A 13,608-nucleotide genomic window follows, 5' to 3' on the forward strand; every position below is an offset into this window, starting at 1 on the left:
CAAGTGGCATTGGAGCATTTATGGCCAAGGCTGAATTTCACACAGTTTTTGTAGTATCCCAACGGAAAAGACACAAATCACTGCTCGGCTTTTGTTTCTGCCTGCACGGCACATGCTAGCTGTTCTTCCAGGAGGGAGCCCAGAGGATATTTTCCTTCCTTCTTTTACTCCAAGGTATGCCCAACCAGCATGGAAAAGCCCAGCCTGGTGACATTTCCCCATCCAGGTGAAAACATCTCTCCAACTGCTTGTGCCTGTCAGATGTGCTGGCTGGCTCCACAGCATCTGCCCCAGCAGAGGAAGCTCCCTTAAATTCACCCAGGTTTCCTTGCCAGCAGCTCCTCTGGCGCAGTTCTGGCCAAACATACCTACTTAAATATAGCATGGTCACAAGAGCCGAGGGTTGCTCAACCCTGCGAGAGGAGCCTAAAATAAACTGCAGCAGGGGAGTGCTCGGAAGTGAACCCGCTTGCCCTTGCGTAAAGATCTTGGCACAAATTTGAGCAAATCTGACTGTCCAGCTCCTTGGCCGCTGTGGTCTTTGCTAGAGACAAGAAAAGCCAAGTGTCTGAAGCACGTGCAGGGCTTCAGCGTTTGGATCACAGCCCGAACGAGAGCCCGTTCGATCCAATAAATTTTCCCCGGGAGATGGCCACATGCCGAGCCTGAGGCTTTGTCTTGGTGAGTTTTTTCTTCCCTGCGGAGTGCTTTTTGGATGAGTTATTTCACCCAGGGTCTCCTGCAGTGAGTTCTTGTGTCCTGGCCCCGTCTGCTCAGCCCAGGGTCACTCACAGGGAGCCGTGCAGGGAGCAGATGGGTCCCAACCACCAGCTCAGTCCCCACGGCACCTTCTCGTCTGCACCATCTGTTGGGAGGTGCCGCAGGACAGCAACAGGTCTCCCCCACAAAACACATTGTTTTGGGGTCGCTCGGGCTAGGAGTGGGTGGCAGCCACAGCTCGGACAGGGAGGGTTAAATGATGGCCGGGGTGATCTGAAGGCTCTGCAATACGGTTGTGATTGAGCAGTGGAGCAGCTGGATGCCCTTTTCAGCTCCACGCCGACACGGGTGCCATTGACCCCCAACAATGGTTCAACATAACTAGTACAGCACCCACAGGTGATGTGTGCCCAAAGCCTTACACCATCCCCACCAAACAATGAGGATTTTAATGGTCCTTTCTCTCCTGCAACAGGCTTTGATCTGGCTGATTACTTTGACTCCCCTCTGGAGACCACCACCAAACCAGCCAAGCCCACTACGAAGCCCTTCCCCAGACCGGGGAAGCCAGGTACTGTAGAGCTCCCTGCGCCCAGGGGGGTGTGAGTGTGCTCGCCTTTGAGGCTTTGGGGAAAACACTCCCCAAAGTAATAGGGAGCCATCCTGGCAGCCAGGAGGCTGAAACTGGGTGTAGTCAAATGAGCTCTGGCATGTTTTGGTGCTCACCAACAGGTGATTTTAAAAGGTGACTACCTCCTCCTGCTCCGGTGTTGTTGGAGCCAGCAGAGCCAATCTCCAGGCTCTCACTGAGGATGGGCACCAGCATTTCGCCATCCTCCCTCCCCACACACCCCTGCCTGAGCCATGTTGGGGGGTTTCACCAAGCAGCATTTGTAAAAATTTTTAGCCTGGACAGAGCCATTAGCTGTTGTTAGGTGGGAGATTTCATCAATGAAGCGGCACGTTCTGAAGTACCTTTTCAGTGGCACCTGGTCCTGCTCCTTTGTGCTGTGGGTAGATGACGGGGATGACATGGGACTGTGCTCGTGGTGGCAGAGCTCTCATGAGCGTGGCATGCGCCCTGCCGGCAGCATGTGTGGATGCATGTTCCTGGCAGCCTTGCTTGTCCCCTTCTCAAATTAGAGCTCCATGGACACATGCCATGGTGCAGGGGATCCCTGCAAAGACGCCTGCCACCTACACCAAGGGCTTGAGCATCCCCAGGGCACCAAGGGGCAGGGGGTGCCCCCGGTGTCAGGAGCAGCCGAGGCTGTGGAGGGACCAGAGTACTGAACCGCCCCAGCGCAGCCCCAGTCTCCCTGTGGGGAGGGGATCCCCTCTCCGTGCTCGTCCAAATGCGTGTTTCAGAGGGTAACGTCATGTTGGTCTCATTTTTTTCCCCTCCCTTCAGACAACAGCTTTTGGGATGTCCTCCACACCACCACAACCAAGCAGCCAAAAACTACGAGGGCCCCCCGCAAGCCTAACCCAGGTGAGCATGAGCTCCCCAGCCCCCCTGGCTTTGTCCTGGCTCTGCTGCCAGCGCAGCCAAATGCTTCGGGATGGGCAGCGATGGTGGCACTGCCCCTCGCCCGGTACTTCCAGCTTCTAGTTTGTTTGTTCACATGAGACACTGGGGCAAAATAAAAAAAGACCCCTGGGGATCTTGGTGGCTCCTGGACTGTTTTGCGTTCCTCTGCCTGTTTTCAGGCTGTGGGCTTGCTGTCCTCCCCAGCACAGCACACGGCCCAGCTGTGCCAGGGTTCACCGGCACGCTGTCCCACAGGCTCAGGGCACCCTGTCAGCCAGGCACTTTGCTCCCTGCTCCAGCAGTTTTGGTGAAAGGCACTCTGACACTTAAAAAAAAATATGAAACAAACAAAACAAACAATTTTGGATCATAATAAACTAGGGTGCAAGCTGGCGGGAGGGCTGAGGAGCTCAGGTTGGCTCTGTGCCATGGTTTTAGCCTCCTTTTGGCAAAGGCAATAGCTACTCTGGCAGAGCCAGGCTGCTCAGGGTACCAACGGGGGGTTCATGGAGGAAAATATCACCAAGCGATCAAACCGCTGGCCACTCCAGCCAGCACGGCAATGCGGCACAGCCGCCTCTGTCCCCTCTGCTGGCTGGGCCCTTGGGAGCGCCTGTTTGGCTCTGACCTTTTCTACCTGACTTGATTTATCCAGCTGCCCGGCGCTCGAGCCACAGCATGAGGCTGTTCCGCAGAGGAACACGGCATTTCTCCCCACAGCAGCACAGGGGCACAGAACGGGATGGGTTTGAAAGATCTGCCATGATGCCGTATAGCGAAACCAGGAGATACTTGCGACAGAGGCTTCATCTCTTTCACTGGCACTTTTCCCTGGCAAAGCTGAGCATTTCCTTAGTTAATTGAGATCCCCAGCCTGTGGGCAGCACTGCTAACCCCCCATGTTGTTTTACAGCAAAGTATCCTGGGGATTTGGACTTGGCTGATGCCTTTGATGATAAGAACGATAGGAAAGATGGTGGGAGACCGGACATAAGGCCAGGTGAAGGTACGTCAGCCTCCCCTCTCCATCCCGCTTGCCACACTGTCCCTTGGGACCTGCAGCAGATCCTCGCTGTCCCCCATCCCCTCCTGGGAACAGGCTCTCAGTGCCAGACACCATTCCTGGGGGCGATGGGGCGAGGAGAAGCAGAGGCACTCCCTTGCCCGCAGCCCCTTCCTCAGGCACCGAGGGGAGGGAAGGTCCTTGGTAGAGAGGGGCTTTGCCTGACGACACGCCGCCTGCCTGTGGGTTGCTTTCCCAGGGTCTCTTCTGACCCGTTAAACCATGGTGATTGTTTTAAGTTCCCCCTCGTCCCTGTACCTGACAGCTATTTAACCGAGGGCATGTGCTGTTGGGGTTCGCAGTCATTGCCAAGACATAAATTTAGGGCAGGCTTAAGTCCTGGCATAACATACGCTATGGGCTGGGAGATTTTTTTTTCCATCTCTAAAATACTCTGGTGAATGAATCATTTGTCTACAAGGATTGTTCCCTTGAGCACTTGAGCTAGAAAACAGACTTTGCACAGCTAGTTTATTGATGTCGAGATGGCCATATACTCTGCTCACACATGTAATGAATAGTCAGATATTTTATTAGATTGTATTAACTAGGTGACTTGTCTGCACTTTGATATCGTGGGCTTGTTCAGGTTTCAGACTCCTGCAGGAAAGGTTGAGGCGTTGAGCCACTGGAACGTGGCACTGGTCACAAACCAGCACATGCATTCCCCTGCAATGCTGCACCCTGGATTGCCTGGGACCTCTCCAGGTTCTGGCATAGTAGTTTTTTGTTGTTTTTTCCTTTTTTACACTCATTACTAAGCCCATAAATCTGTTTTTTGTGGTAATCTAGTGCATAAGGCAGTCTCTTCCAGGCTATTAAGGCAAAGGTAACCCTTCCCACGGTGCAGCATCAGAGAAGGAGCCTTTCACTGGCTTGGCTCAGTGTTTGGTCTCCTCTCCTCACACTCCTTGCTGCACCCCCAGGCTCCCTCTGGGACCAGAACCAAGGGGTTCAACAGCTCCACTCATTCAGCTGCTGGTTCCCAGACTGTGTTTCTCTGCGCTTGTCCTACATGAATTAAATGTTCCCACTACAACTGTGAGAGAACTTTTTCGTCTGTACCAAGATGTGCTGGTGCTCAGTTGCTCTGGGAAGGAGAGTCCTCTACCTGCCCGCAGGACCTGGGCCAGGCTGGCGCTTCTTCCTCTCTCCTGCTCCGCCAGCTGAGGCTGAGCCCCCAGAACATTTCATGAACTCATAAATATGTCAGTCATTTCAGTTAAAAAAAAAAAAATAAACTTTGATTCAGGGGTATTTCTTTCAGGCTAGACTTAAAGTCAACTATTACCTCTTCTATGAGCTTAAAATAAGTTGTAGTTAAACATTTTGTTAATATCTGGTAATTGGGAGAGAAGCAGAACTGCGTATTAACTGGTGCCTGTTCTCGCTGGGGACTGAGTAGCCAGCTGATTGGGAGCCGCTGGTTGAAATGGGTGTGCAGAGCCCTGCTCTAGGCCCTGCTGCACAGAAAGCCCCACACAGCTCTTCAGAACAGAAAATACTCAAATAGAGCAGCCTCCATCTGCCCATCTGAGAAGAATTTCCCCAGGAGCGGGAGTTTGCAGGAGGCTGGTCCCATCCTGGGTGCGTGATGCTCATAGGTGACCCCTGCCCATGATCCCCCAAAAGTCCCATTTCCAAGCCCTGCCCATCCAAACACGCTCAGTTTTTGGGATCCCTCTCATCCCAAGCAAGCTACACACTATTTTTCCTTTCCGTTGTGTTGTTTTCTAGGCAGCTCTGGCTGCGTTTGCCCTCCCGGGAAGGCGGCTTCAGTGCTTTTCTGGGTGACTTTGGTTTTATGCAGATTGAGAGAGCAAGTCCCCCCATTGCCACTGAGCACACGTGAAGCCCGTGGCCTTTCCCATTGTGACCACACCTGCCTCCGGGTGCCAACCACATTCTGTTCTTGTTATTTTCAAAGCATTTTCAGACGACGACCTGGCCGACATTGTGGACGGCGGTGGCTACAGCCCAGACAAGAAGAAAGGTAAGCGGTGACCTACGTGCATTTGTTTGCTTTAGCAGTTCCATCTCGGGCAATAATCACCATACCAGCCAAAGTCCTACAAAACACCCTGTGCAGGGCAACGCTCACCTTCTCAACGGGGTGTGCATGTGGGGAAAAGGGGTCTCAGCTGTGGGGCCAGGGGAACACAGTTTTTGGCCTTCATGGTCATACCTTGTGCCAGCGGTTGGAGTTGCTTATTTTTGATCTCCTGGAGGCTCTGCAGCTCCAGCTGCCACCAGGGCTGATGGGACCCACATCTCCCCATCCATCTCAAAAGCAGATGCACCACCCCCATGCCATGAGGGGGCATAAGCCTTCATTTGCTTTCTGCCACACAACCATTGATGGTTGAAACAAGGAGGAAAATCAGCAACAATCTGATAAGCCTTCACATTCACAAGGATCCACAGCATTAAATATTAAAAGCAGCCAAGCAAGAGATGAACACCACAAGCCCAATCAACATTTAATGAATCTCTGTGCCAAGGACAAACCACATCAGAGTCATTAATACAATGCTGACCTGCTTCCATAAATTCAGCATGTAAGTGGCTCGGTGAGGACTGCAGCTTCCAGCAGAAGCGGCTTCTCCTCACAGCCCAGTTTCTCCAGGGAAAGCGATTTTAAAATAAACTTCAAGCCAAGTGAAGATTCCCTGACATTATGGAGCTTAACCAGTCACCTCCCTGTGATGGCACAAGCGTGCCGTCTGACTATCCAACAACATTTCTTTTACCCGCTCTTTATCCCAAGACCAGTGCAAGGTGGGGATGAGGTTTGCTGTCTGCAGGCAGAGGTGTCCCCTGCAGAGGCTCCCCCTGAGCACACATGGTGGGACAGCGGAGCAGCTTCAGACTGTTCCAAGAAGCAACGAGGAGCCACCCTGGCAGCCAGGCAGAGGTGTGGGGAGCAGGGACACAGCACCCCAAGGGGACGTACACCCTGGGGCTGCCCTGCCACCCCTCCCCTGCCCGGCACGGGGGGAGCAGAGGAGCCACTGTCAGGCTGGTATCTCTTGCAGGTTCTGGGGGCAGCAGCAACAATGACTATGGTGGAGGTAGGTACTGCCGGGGCAGTGGTGGGATAGGGTGGGATGGGTGGGGCAGGTGCCCCCCTGCACAGCACCCACTCTCTGCACCCCACAGGCGGAGTGGCAGAGACGGGGACAATTGCCGGCATCGCCAGCGGCCTGGCCATGGCGCTCATCGGGGCGGTCACCAGCTACATCTCCTACCAGCAGAAGAAGTTCTGCTTCAGCATCCAGCGTAAGTGTTCCCCCCTCCCCGCAAGCACCCACCTATTTGTCCCCTGAACCCTGCTGCCATTTTCCAGCCTGGAGACAAGAAGGGGTGTCAGGCATCCAGTGACTCAGACCTGGCAGAGCCGCCCCAGCCATGGGCCACTGAGCCCCCTGGCCCTGTCAGGCATTGCACAGGCAGGAACCCTCAGCAGCGACAGCCCCAGGACCTGCTGCCACCCCCAAGGCTGCGCACAGCCCCCCACACGCACCCAAAGACCAAACCAACACCAAACAGGGTAAATATGTAAAAACACATCCCACCCCAAAACAACCAAACAAAACCAAACCCCTAAATTCTCAGCAAGAGGCAAAAACTCACCAGGCAGCAGCGAAGGAAGCACAGCCAGTGTCTGCAGCTCTGGCAGCCATGAGTGGTACAGCCCAGCCCGCCCTTCTGCAGGTGTGCAGCAATCGCTGCCATTCAGTGCAAATTAAGCAGCAAAGGTTCCTATTCCTAAAAAGTGCCTTTTGCATGAGCTGCCCCATGAAGTTGCTTGGTGTAAGTGTTGCAGGAGGTGTCCCAACAATCTCACCTCATGGCACTGGACTGGCCGTGGTGGGCTCCTGCAACCCATTTTGGGGTGGTTGCAAACAGCTGGAAAAAGCTCTCTCCAAATTAATCAAATGAAATCTCCTGCGAGTCTCCTTTGCTCTGGGGGAAGGGTGTTCAGAGCTGGAAATTTCTGCTGGAATCATGCTATTTTCCCAGTTCTGCTTGAAACAAGCAGAAGCATCTTGGTAAATTAGATCAGCAGGAAAAGTCAAATGAATGTGATGGAATGAAACACCCTTGTATATTCCCCCCACTTAAATGATATTTTGGCAAGAATAAATAATTAAAAAAAAAAAGAGTAAAGGCTTTGATGAGAGGGAAGCTGAGACACACAAAGCCCCAGAAAAGCTGCAGGAAATTAAAGTTAATTATAAAGGAGGATTAATTTAAGCCATCAGACATGGCATGCTGGGCTAATGTCAGGCCTTAGATGCATTGCAATGCATGACAGAAATCTAAGAGCCGTCAGCCACTGCAAAAGTGGCTTTTTATTGAAAAACATAAATTGCATTTGGTGTTATCCCAGCAAAACACATGTCCTAGGGGAGGCAGTGGTGGTGTGTGATGACCACTTGCTCCAAGTACGGAGGAACAGGCTCAGCTTTTTTCGTTGCCCAGCCATCCTTCTGTGGTGAGGCTGCAGATCCATTGCTCATTTTTAAGTCTCTTCCAACGAGCATGTGTTAGTTCCACTAAAGCGTGTGTACATCTTTAGCTCACTTCTCTTACACCGCGTCTCCCACTCACTAGCCCTGTCCTCGGCTGCTCAGCCTCTCGGGTCCCTCAGCCCTGAGCCTGTGCTGAGCCTGCAGTGTCTGTGCTGGCCTGGGGGTTTATGGAGGTTTTTTAGCCAGTTGCAGAAACTTTGTTCGCTCCCACCCGCCGGGGGCAGCAGCTGCCCCATCGCTGCATGAGGGCTCCGCTGTGCTGCTTGGCCTCGGCCATGGCACCTGCCTGCTTCCCTGTGAGGTACAAATTAGCCCCATCAAAGCCTGGTGGTGAGGCATAGAGAAGTCCTTGCCACACTTCTCACTGCATTTAGATGTGTAAACAAGTTCAGATGCCTAAGAAATGTGTGTTGTGTGGCTGCAGAGTGGATTACCTCAGCCTTCCTTTGCAAAGCAGCACGGCCCCCTCCCCTTCCCTGCTCCCTCCCTGCTGGGATGCTCCAGGACAGCACTCCCACTCTGCCTCTCTCCACAGAGGTTCTTGAGGGGAGCTGTAGGGGACGGCTGAGGTACGTGGCGCACTCCAGACACTCTTAACTCAATTTTCTGCAGCTCTGAGCTGGGCCAGGGCTAGCGGTGCCAGCCCGTTCCCCTTGCAGTGCCTCCTGCTGTCAGCGTGCAGCCACCCGCCTGCCTGGCAGCGCCCAGCCTTGCCCCTCAGCCTGGGCTGCACTTGTCGCCAACATTGGAAACCTCTTTGCATTTAAATAAGTGACTTATGCGCGATTTGACACCCCACTGGGATCCTGCTTCATCACCATGGCCCTGCTCTAAACTGCTCCTTGCAGCTCTGCATAACTTAGATTTAATGAGAACAAAACCCTCTATCCGCGCTGAGGCGCACCCCCACTGCACAGCAGTCCCGTCCCAAAGATGTACGTACTCCCTGCACTTCTAGCTGAGCGCCTGAGCACAGTAATGAGCCCGGCTGCCTCGCGTGATAAAGATGAAGCAGGAGACTCAGAAGAAAGGGCTGCTGCTAGGAGCTGTGCCCTCTAGGCAAGCCTCTGCAGTCGCTTTAAAATCCAGCAATGCTTTCTCAGCACTGTTTATGCTTTACTGATGTTTCTATACTGCTGTTAATGCAGAGGGGGTTGCAAAAAAGGTGTCTTAGCTTTTACAGCAGATAGGCCCATTTCCAGAGTTTTTAAGGCATCAAAGCAAATTTTACTTTCTACTCTGCCATCTCACTGTCTTTATCGTTGCTTCTCAGAGGGACTTAACGCAGAATACGTGAAAGGAGAAAACATGGAAGCTGTCGTAAGCGAGGAACCCCAAGGTGAGAACCTTGCATTCCTTACCCTGCCTGTGTCTGGCCACGAAAGCAGCTTTACTGAGGGACATTCTTAAGTCCCTCGTGCTGTACTGAGTTTCTGTGCCTCTTTTATGAAGACACCACTTAGGTGATGCTGCAGCTTTTTGTGAAACACCCACCACAGTGTTTTGCCCCCTTTATTGCACAAAAAAGAAAGCCATGGTAAGGGACCAAGGAGCTCATGCTTCAAATGCCCACAGTTAGTATTTAGCTTTCATGTTTTCAGCCATCAAGAGTGTCTTATACAAGAAAAGCGTGATCCTTCTTTCAGTGGCAGATAACCAAGGCTGCTGCAAATGCTCTTCCAATGTCACATACAACCAACCAGTGCCGGGTACCCATTGCTTGCACTCTGGTTCCATTGTGTGCTGTGGTACTAATGTGGTTTGTTTTTCTTTCTCCCTAGTTAAATATTCGGTACTGGAAACACAGTCAGCAGAACCACCAAAACAAGACAGTGCAAAGATGTAAATCATGACCTGGGGCTAGAAAAGAATCAGCAGCAAACGAAGATCTTACATGCTTGTAATTTAGCTTTTTGTTTAATTTTACTCCAAAGCTATTTAACGTATACTTAGGATTGGACTGGCTTCTTAATGCTGTAGGCTTTAGGGTTAGAGTGGTGGTATGTGTTTATTTTTTGTAAAGAGGTGTATGTTTACATTTAAGTAATATTGTAGGTTTGATGTCCAGTTGTATGCAAACCAACAGCAGGTATGTCACTAATGGTCAGTTTTCAATTAAGGGACGAGATCTTTTCCAAGGAGCAGCACAGCTGACAGGTATGAGGACAGCAAAGTGCCTGTAGATAGCGATCCAAAGCAAACCGGTCATAGCCCTTTGTAAAGCACCTCCAGCCAACTTCTGCCATCAGCTACGGGAATGTCACGTCCAATGGCGGTGATGAAAACTGCACATTTCCTGAGGGTAGATTGTGGGCCTTAGTGTAGCTACACCCAAAACTGAAGTGCCTGTGGGTTGGTCTCGGGGCTGACGTAGGCGACTCCCTGCTCCGAAGCCAGGAGTTGAGGATCCTTCACCACCACACAGCGCTGGGCTTCTAACCGCATAAAAAGACCTGATTTTCATGCCAAGTGATAAATACAGGTCACAGCAGTGTGTGCAGTGTTTACTTTTAGCAAATACCATTTGGATGCTTGGCTATGCTAGAGACAAGAACGGAGCTGAAGCTGCCAAGTGAAACAGTCTGTCCGTGTGACATGAGATATCGACATTGTCACTGAAAAGAAAACGGTGTGTTTGGATGCTTTCAAGGGCAGGGTCAGATCTCATTCACACTAGAACAAATTACAGATTTAACCAGAAAGAAAATAAAGTATGTATCCGTTAATACCTGTAACACTCTCTACCAAAAGAGAAGTCAAGCTTAGCAAGGTGCACCTTCTCCTTTTATCATGAATGCAACTATTGAGAGCACTCCGTGGCACCTGAGGCAGAAAAAGGATCTAAAGCTTCATCCTTTGTGTCACCAACTAACCTTCAAAGAAGGCAGAATCTCCTGAGAGGACGGGTCCTCCAGCCCTGTCCCACGGGCGTTCCTGCAGCTTTCTGGGACGCATCAGGCTCAGCAGCACATGGTGTTCACACAGCCCTGTTCAACGCCCTGGTACCAATATCGAGACCTGACCTTCGCTATCGTGAAAGAATTGGTGTTCATATTCTTTATCCCTCCCCAGTCCTTTTCTTGTCACTGCTAAAATGTGGACACTGCCACTTTCCGGTGCATTTGTCCTAATCAACGAGGGCTTAAAGAAAGCACTCTCAAGTGAAAGAAAATTCACTTTACATGGCGTAAGAGGTACTCACTATTTATATATAAACCTGAAATGTGTGCATTTTGTACTGTTCTGCGAATCTCATCTTTTGTGAAAGTATATTAAAAAAAAGAAAAAAGACTTTCAGTTTGATGTACCAAATTCACAGCTTTCAGGTAGACACGACTTCCACAGCCTTGCCAGGAGGTGAAGCAGCCTGGGAGCATTGCTGCCTAACAGCTCCGTTTGAAAGGAAATTGCCTAGTAACATGGTTAAGTATTTTGCAATAGCTGCACAATTCTTTATGCTCTTTTTGACACTTGTGTTTTTTAAGCCTTACACTAGCACTACAGCTACAGTTTTATGAAGGAGATGAGTTCTAGGGATGTATGGTGCCTCACGTGGATTCAGAACGCTTAGGCTACAACAGTACTGCTATGAACTTTGTTTTATGAATGTGTTTTGATTAGAAAACAAAATATTTAATTATTAGCTGCTCGGAGACGGGAAGCAGAAGAAATAAGAGATGGGATGCAGTCTGTGTTTGCTTTTGATGGAGGAAACGTGGTCTGCAGGATTCCAATCATCACGTGCAGCAGCTCAGATGCGGACGAAGCCACGTGGCCGAGCTTGTGTATCTCCATTCCCAAACACCATCGCCTGTTTTTCTTTCCTAGCCAAACACATTTGAAAGCTGTAGCATGAAAAATGTTTTCAGAACATTCAGAAACTTACTGTGGAGGAGGTGTCACAACATGGCATCGATGAACACGAGGAGCCGTTTTCCTGGGTTAGTTCACCCGATGGTAGTTCCAGCTGTGTTGCCAAGAACCATGTTTTCTGGAGCTGGAGATCATCGTTTCTATTGCATTTCTCTTACCCTGCCCCCCTGTTTGTCTCGTGGACAGTGCAATGGAGTGTCCAGCATTGCTTAGAGAATGTAGCACCTGCCCCTCCGTTGGGAAACCTTTACACTAGAACACAGGAGAAATATGTGTCTTAATTCACAAATACTGAAGTTTGGAAAAGAAAACAAAAAACAAACAAAAAAAAAAGCTGTTTCACTGAAAATAAAACCACCCAGCTTTTAGAACTGAAAGCTTCCCCAAGGCCTTTCCTATGATTTTGGTGAGTACTTAATACCTTAGTGTGATTTCCAGGTACGTGGAAAACCATAAATGCACAGTGAAAGGAGCACTTTTTCAAACATTTACAGTAACAGAATTCAAGATCTTTTTTCTCTAGGATTTCAGATAGGAAAATACTGACAAATACTGCAGTAAACTTGGTCTTCTCTTCAAAAATGGACAAAAGTCAAAGTCTCAATGTGCTAAATGCCTATATAGGCTCGAATTGCTTTTTTTATTGCAGTCTGTCTCCTCCATCTGAGCTGTCAGACCAGTCTCTGAGAAACAGGGAGTTTATACATCATCTGCATTGTAGGTGTTACAGCAACTGAGAGGATTCCTGTGTCTTTTCTTAGTAATGATCCAGGTTCTGAAATAACTGACCCAGCACTGATCTCTCTAACTAGTATCTATTACTTGATTAGTATCTATTGTCTTTAAATCTGGCTATGGAATTTTTAAAGATCCTGTACTTAGGTTCTGCATACATGGTATGAACTTTCTCATCCTTTATAAAAAAGGCCATAAAACATGAGTCCAAAACCTATATATACAACTGCCCTAAGGGTTTATGTACTACCTGTGCTATGAGCCCTTTTTCTTACCACACCTCACTTCTTCAGCTTAACTAAAGCTATTTTTAATAAAATGATTCAGAAAATTACAATTCAATTTCTCAATTACAGAGAAAACAGAGAACTGAAAGAATTTAACTAGCTCTTTTCCTGTTGTTTATTCTATTAATGACTTGCATTGTCCTTTGGCAATACTGCAGTAGTTTGTTTTAGATTCTCAGCTGAGAATACTCTGACATGAATTTCAGATATTTTGGCACTATAATTCAGTCATTTTCATGCAACCCCACTGAGGAACCCTTACAAGTGCTATATTGTCATGCCTAACTACTCATTTGTTGTGATAAAATGGAATTAGTCTATAATACCATTTCAAATTCTGAAAAAGCAAGATGACTTCACAGGCTAAGGCTTTAAAAATTTGCTTCTGCAACAAAGGAGGTTCAGAAATAAAGGAAGTTCAGGAAAAACAGTATTGTGAAATTAGAGAATCCTTTGTTTTGGGTGAAGTCCTTACTTAAAAGCAAGGCATATTGTTTGCAGATGCAGAAGCAAGCTATACCAAATAAAGGTTGAATGTTATGCTTGAAAATATAATATTCATTTTGCTAATGTGCATGTAAGGATCACGGGGCTAAAAACCAGAATTTGACTACTATTGGAAAACACCAAATAAAACAAATTGACTAGTAAGAAATAGATTTGATTTTTGTGGGGCTTTTTGTTTGTTTGTTTGTTTTTCTTGTTGGAAGTAAACTGCAAATCATAGAATTAAAGAATCATTTAGTTTGGAAAAGACCTTCAAGATCATCAAGTCCAACTATTAACCCAGCACTGCCAAGTCCACCACTGACCCATGTCCCTAAGAACCTCATCTCTGTGTCTTTTAAACCTCCCCAGGGATGG

At 49.1% G+C, this 13,608-nt stretch overlaps 1 protein-coding gene across 1 annotated transcript in view; it reads left to right on the forward strand.

Moving 5' to 3' along the window:
- Nucleotides 1-13,393, forward strand: part of CD99L2 (CD99 molecule like 2) — a 32,943-nt gene extending 19,550 nt beyond the window's left edge. The window contains exons 4-11 of the mRNA XM_080352717.1: nucleotides 1,196-1,291; nucleotides 2,132-2,212; nucleotides 3,165-3,257; nucleotides 5,242-5,307; nucleotides 6,350-6,385; nucleotides 6,474-6,593; nucleotides 9,123-9,188; nucleotides 9,631-13,393. Coding sequence (XP_080208843.1) covers nucleotides 1,196-1,291; nucleotides 2,132-2,212; nucleotides 3,165-3,257; nucleotides 5,242-5,307; nucleotides 6,350-6,385; nucleotides 6,474-6,593; nucleotides 9,123-9,188; nucleotides 9,631-9,695 — 623 coding nt within the window. The 3' untranslated portion in view covers nucleotides 9,696-13,393. The remainder of the gene's footprint in view (nucleotides 1-1,195; nucleotides 1,292-2,131; nucleotides 2,213-3,164; nucleotides 3,258-5,241; nucleotides 5,308-6,349; nucleotides 6,386-6,473; nucleotides 6,594-9,122; nucleotides 9,189-9,630) is intronic.
- Nucleotides 13,394-13,608: the final 215 nt, after the last annotated feature.

The sequence above is a fragment of the Nesoenas mayeri genome (genome assembly GCF_963082525.1).
Source record: "Nesoenas mayeri genome assembly, chromosome: 13".
Taxonomy (NCBI): Eukaryota; Metazoa; Chordata; class Aves; order Columbiformes; family Columbidae; genus Nesoenas; species Nesoenas mayeri.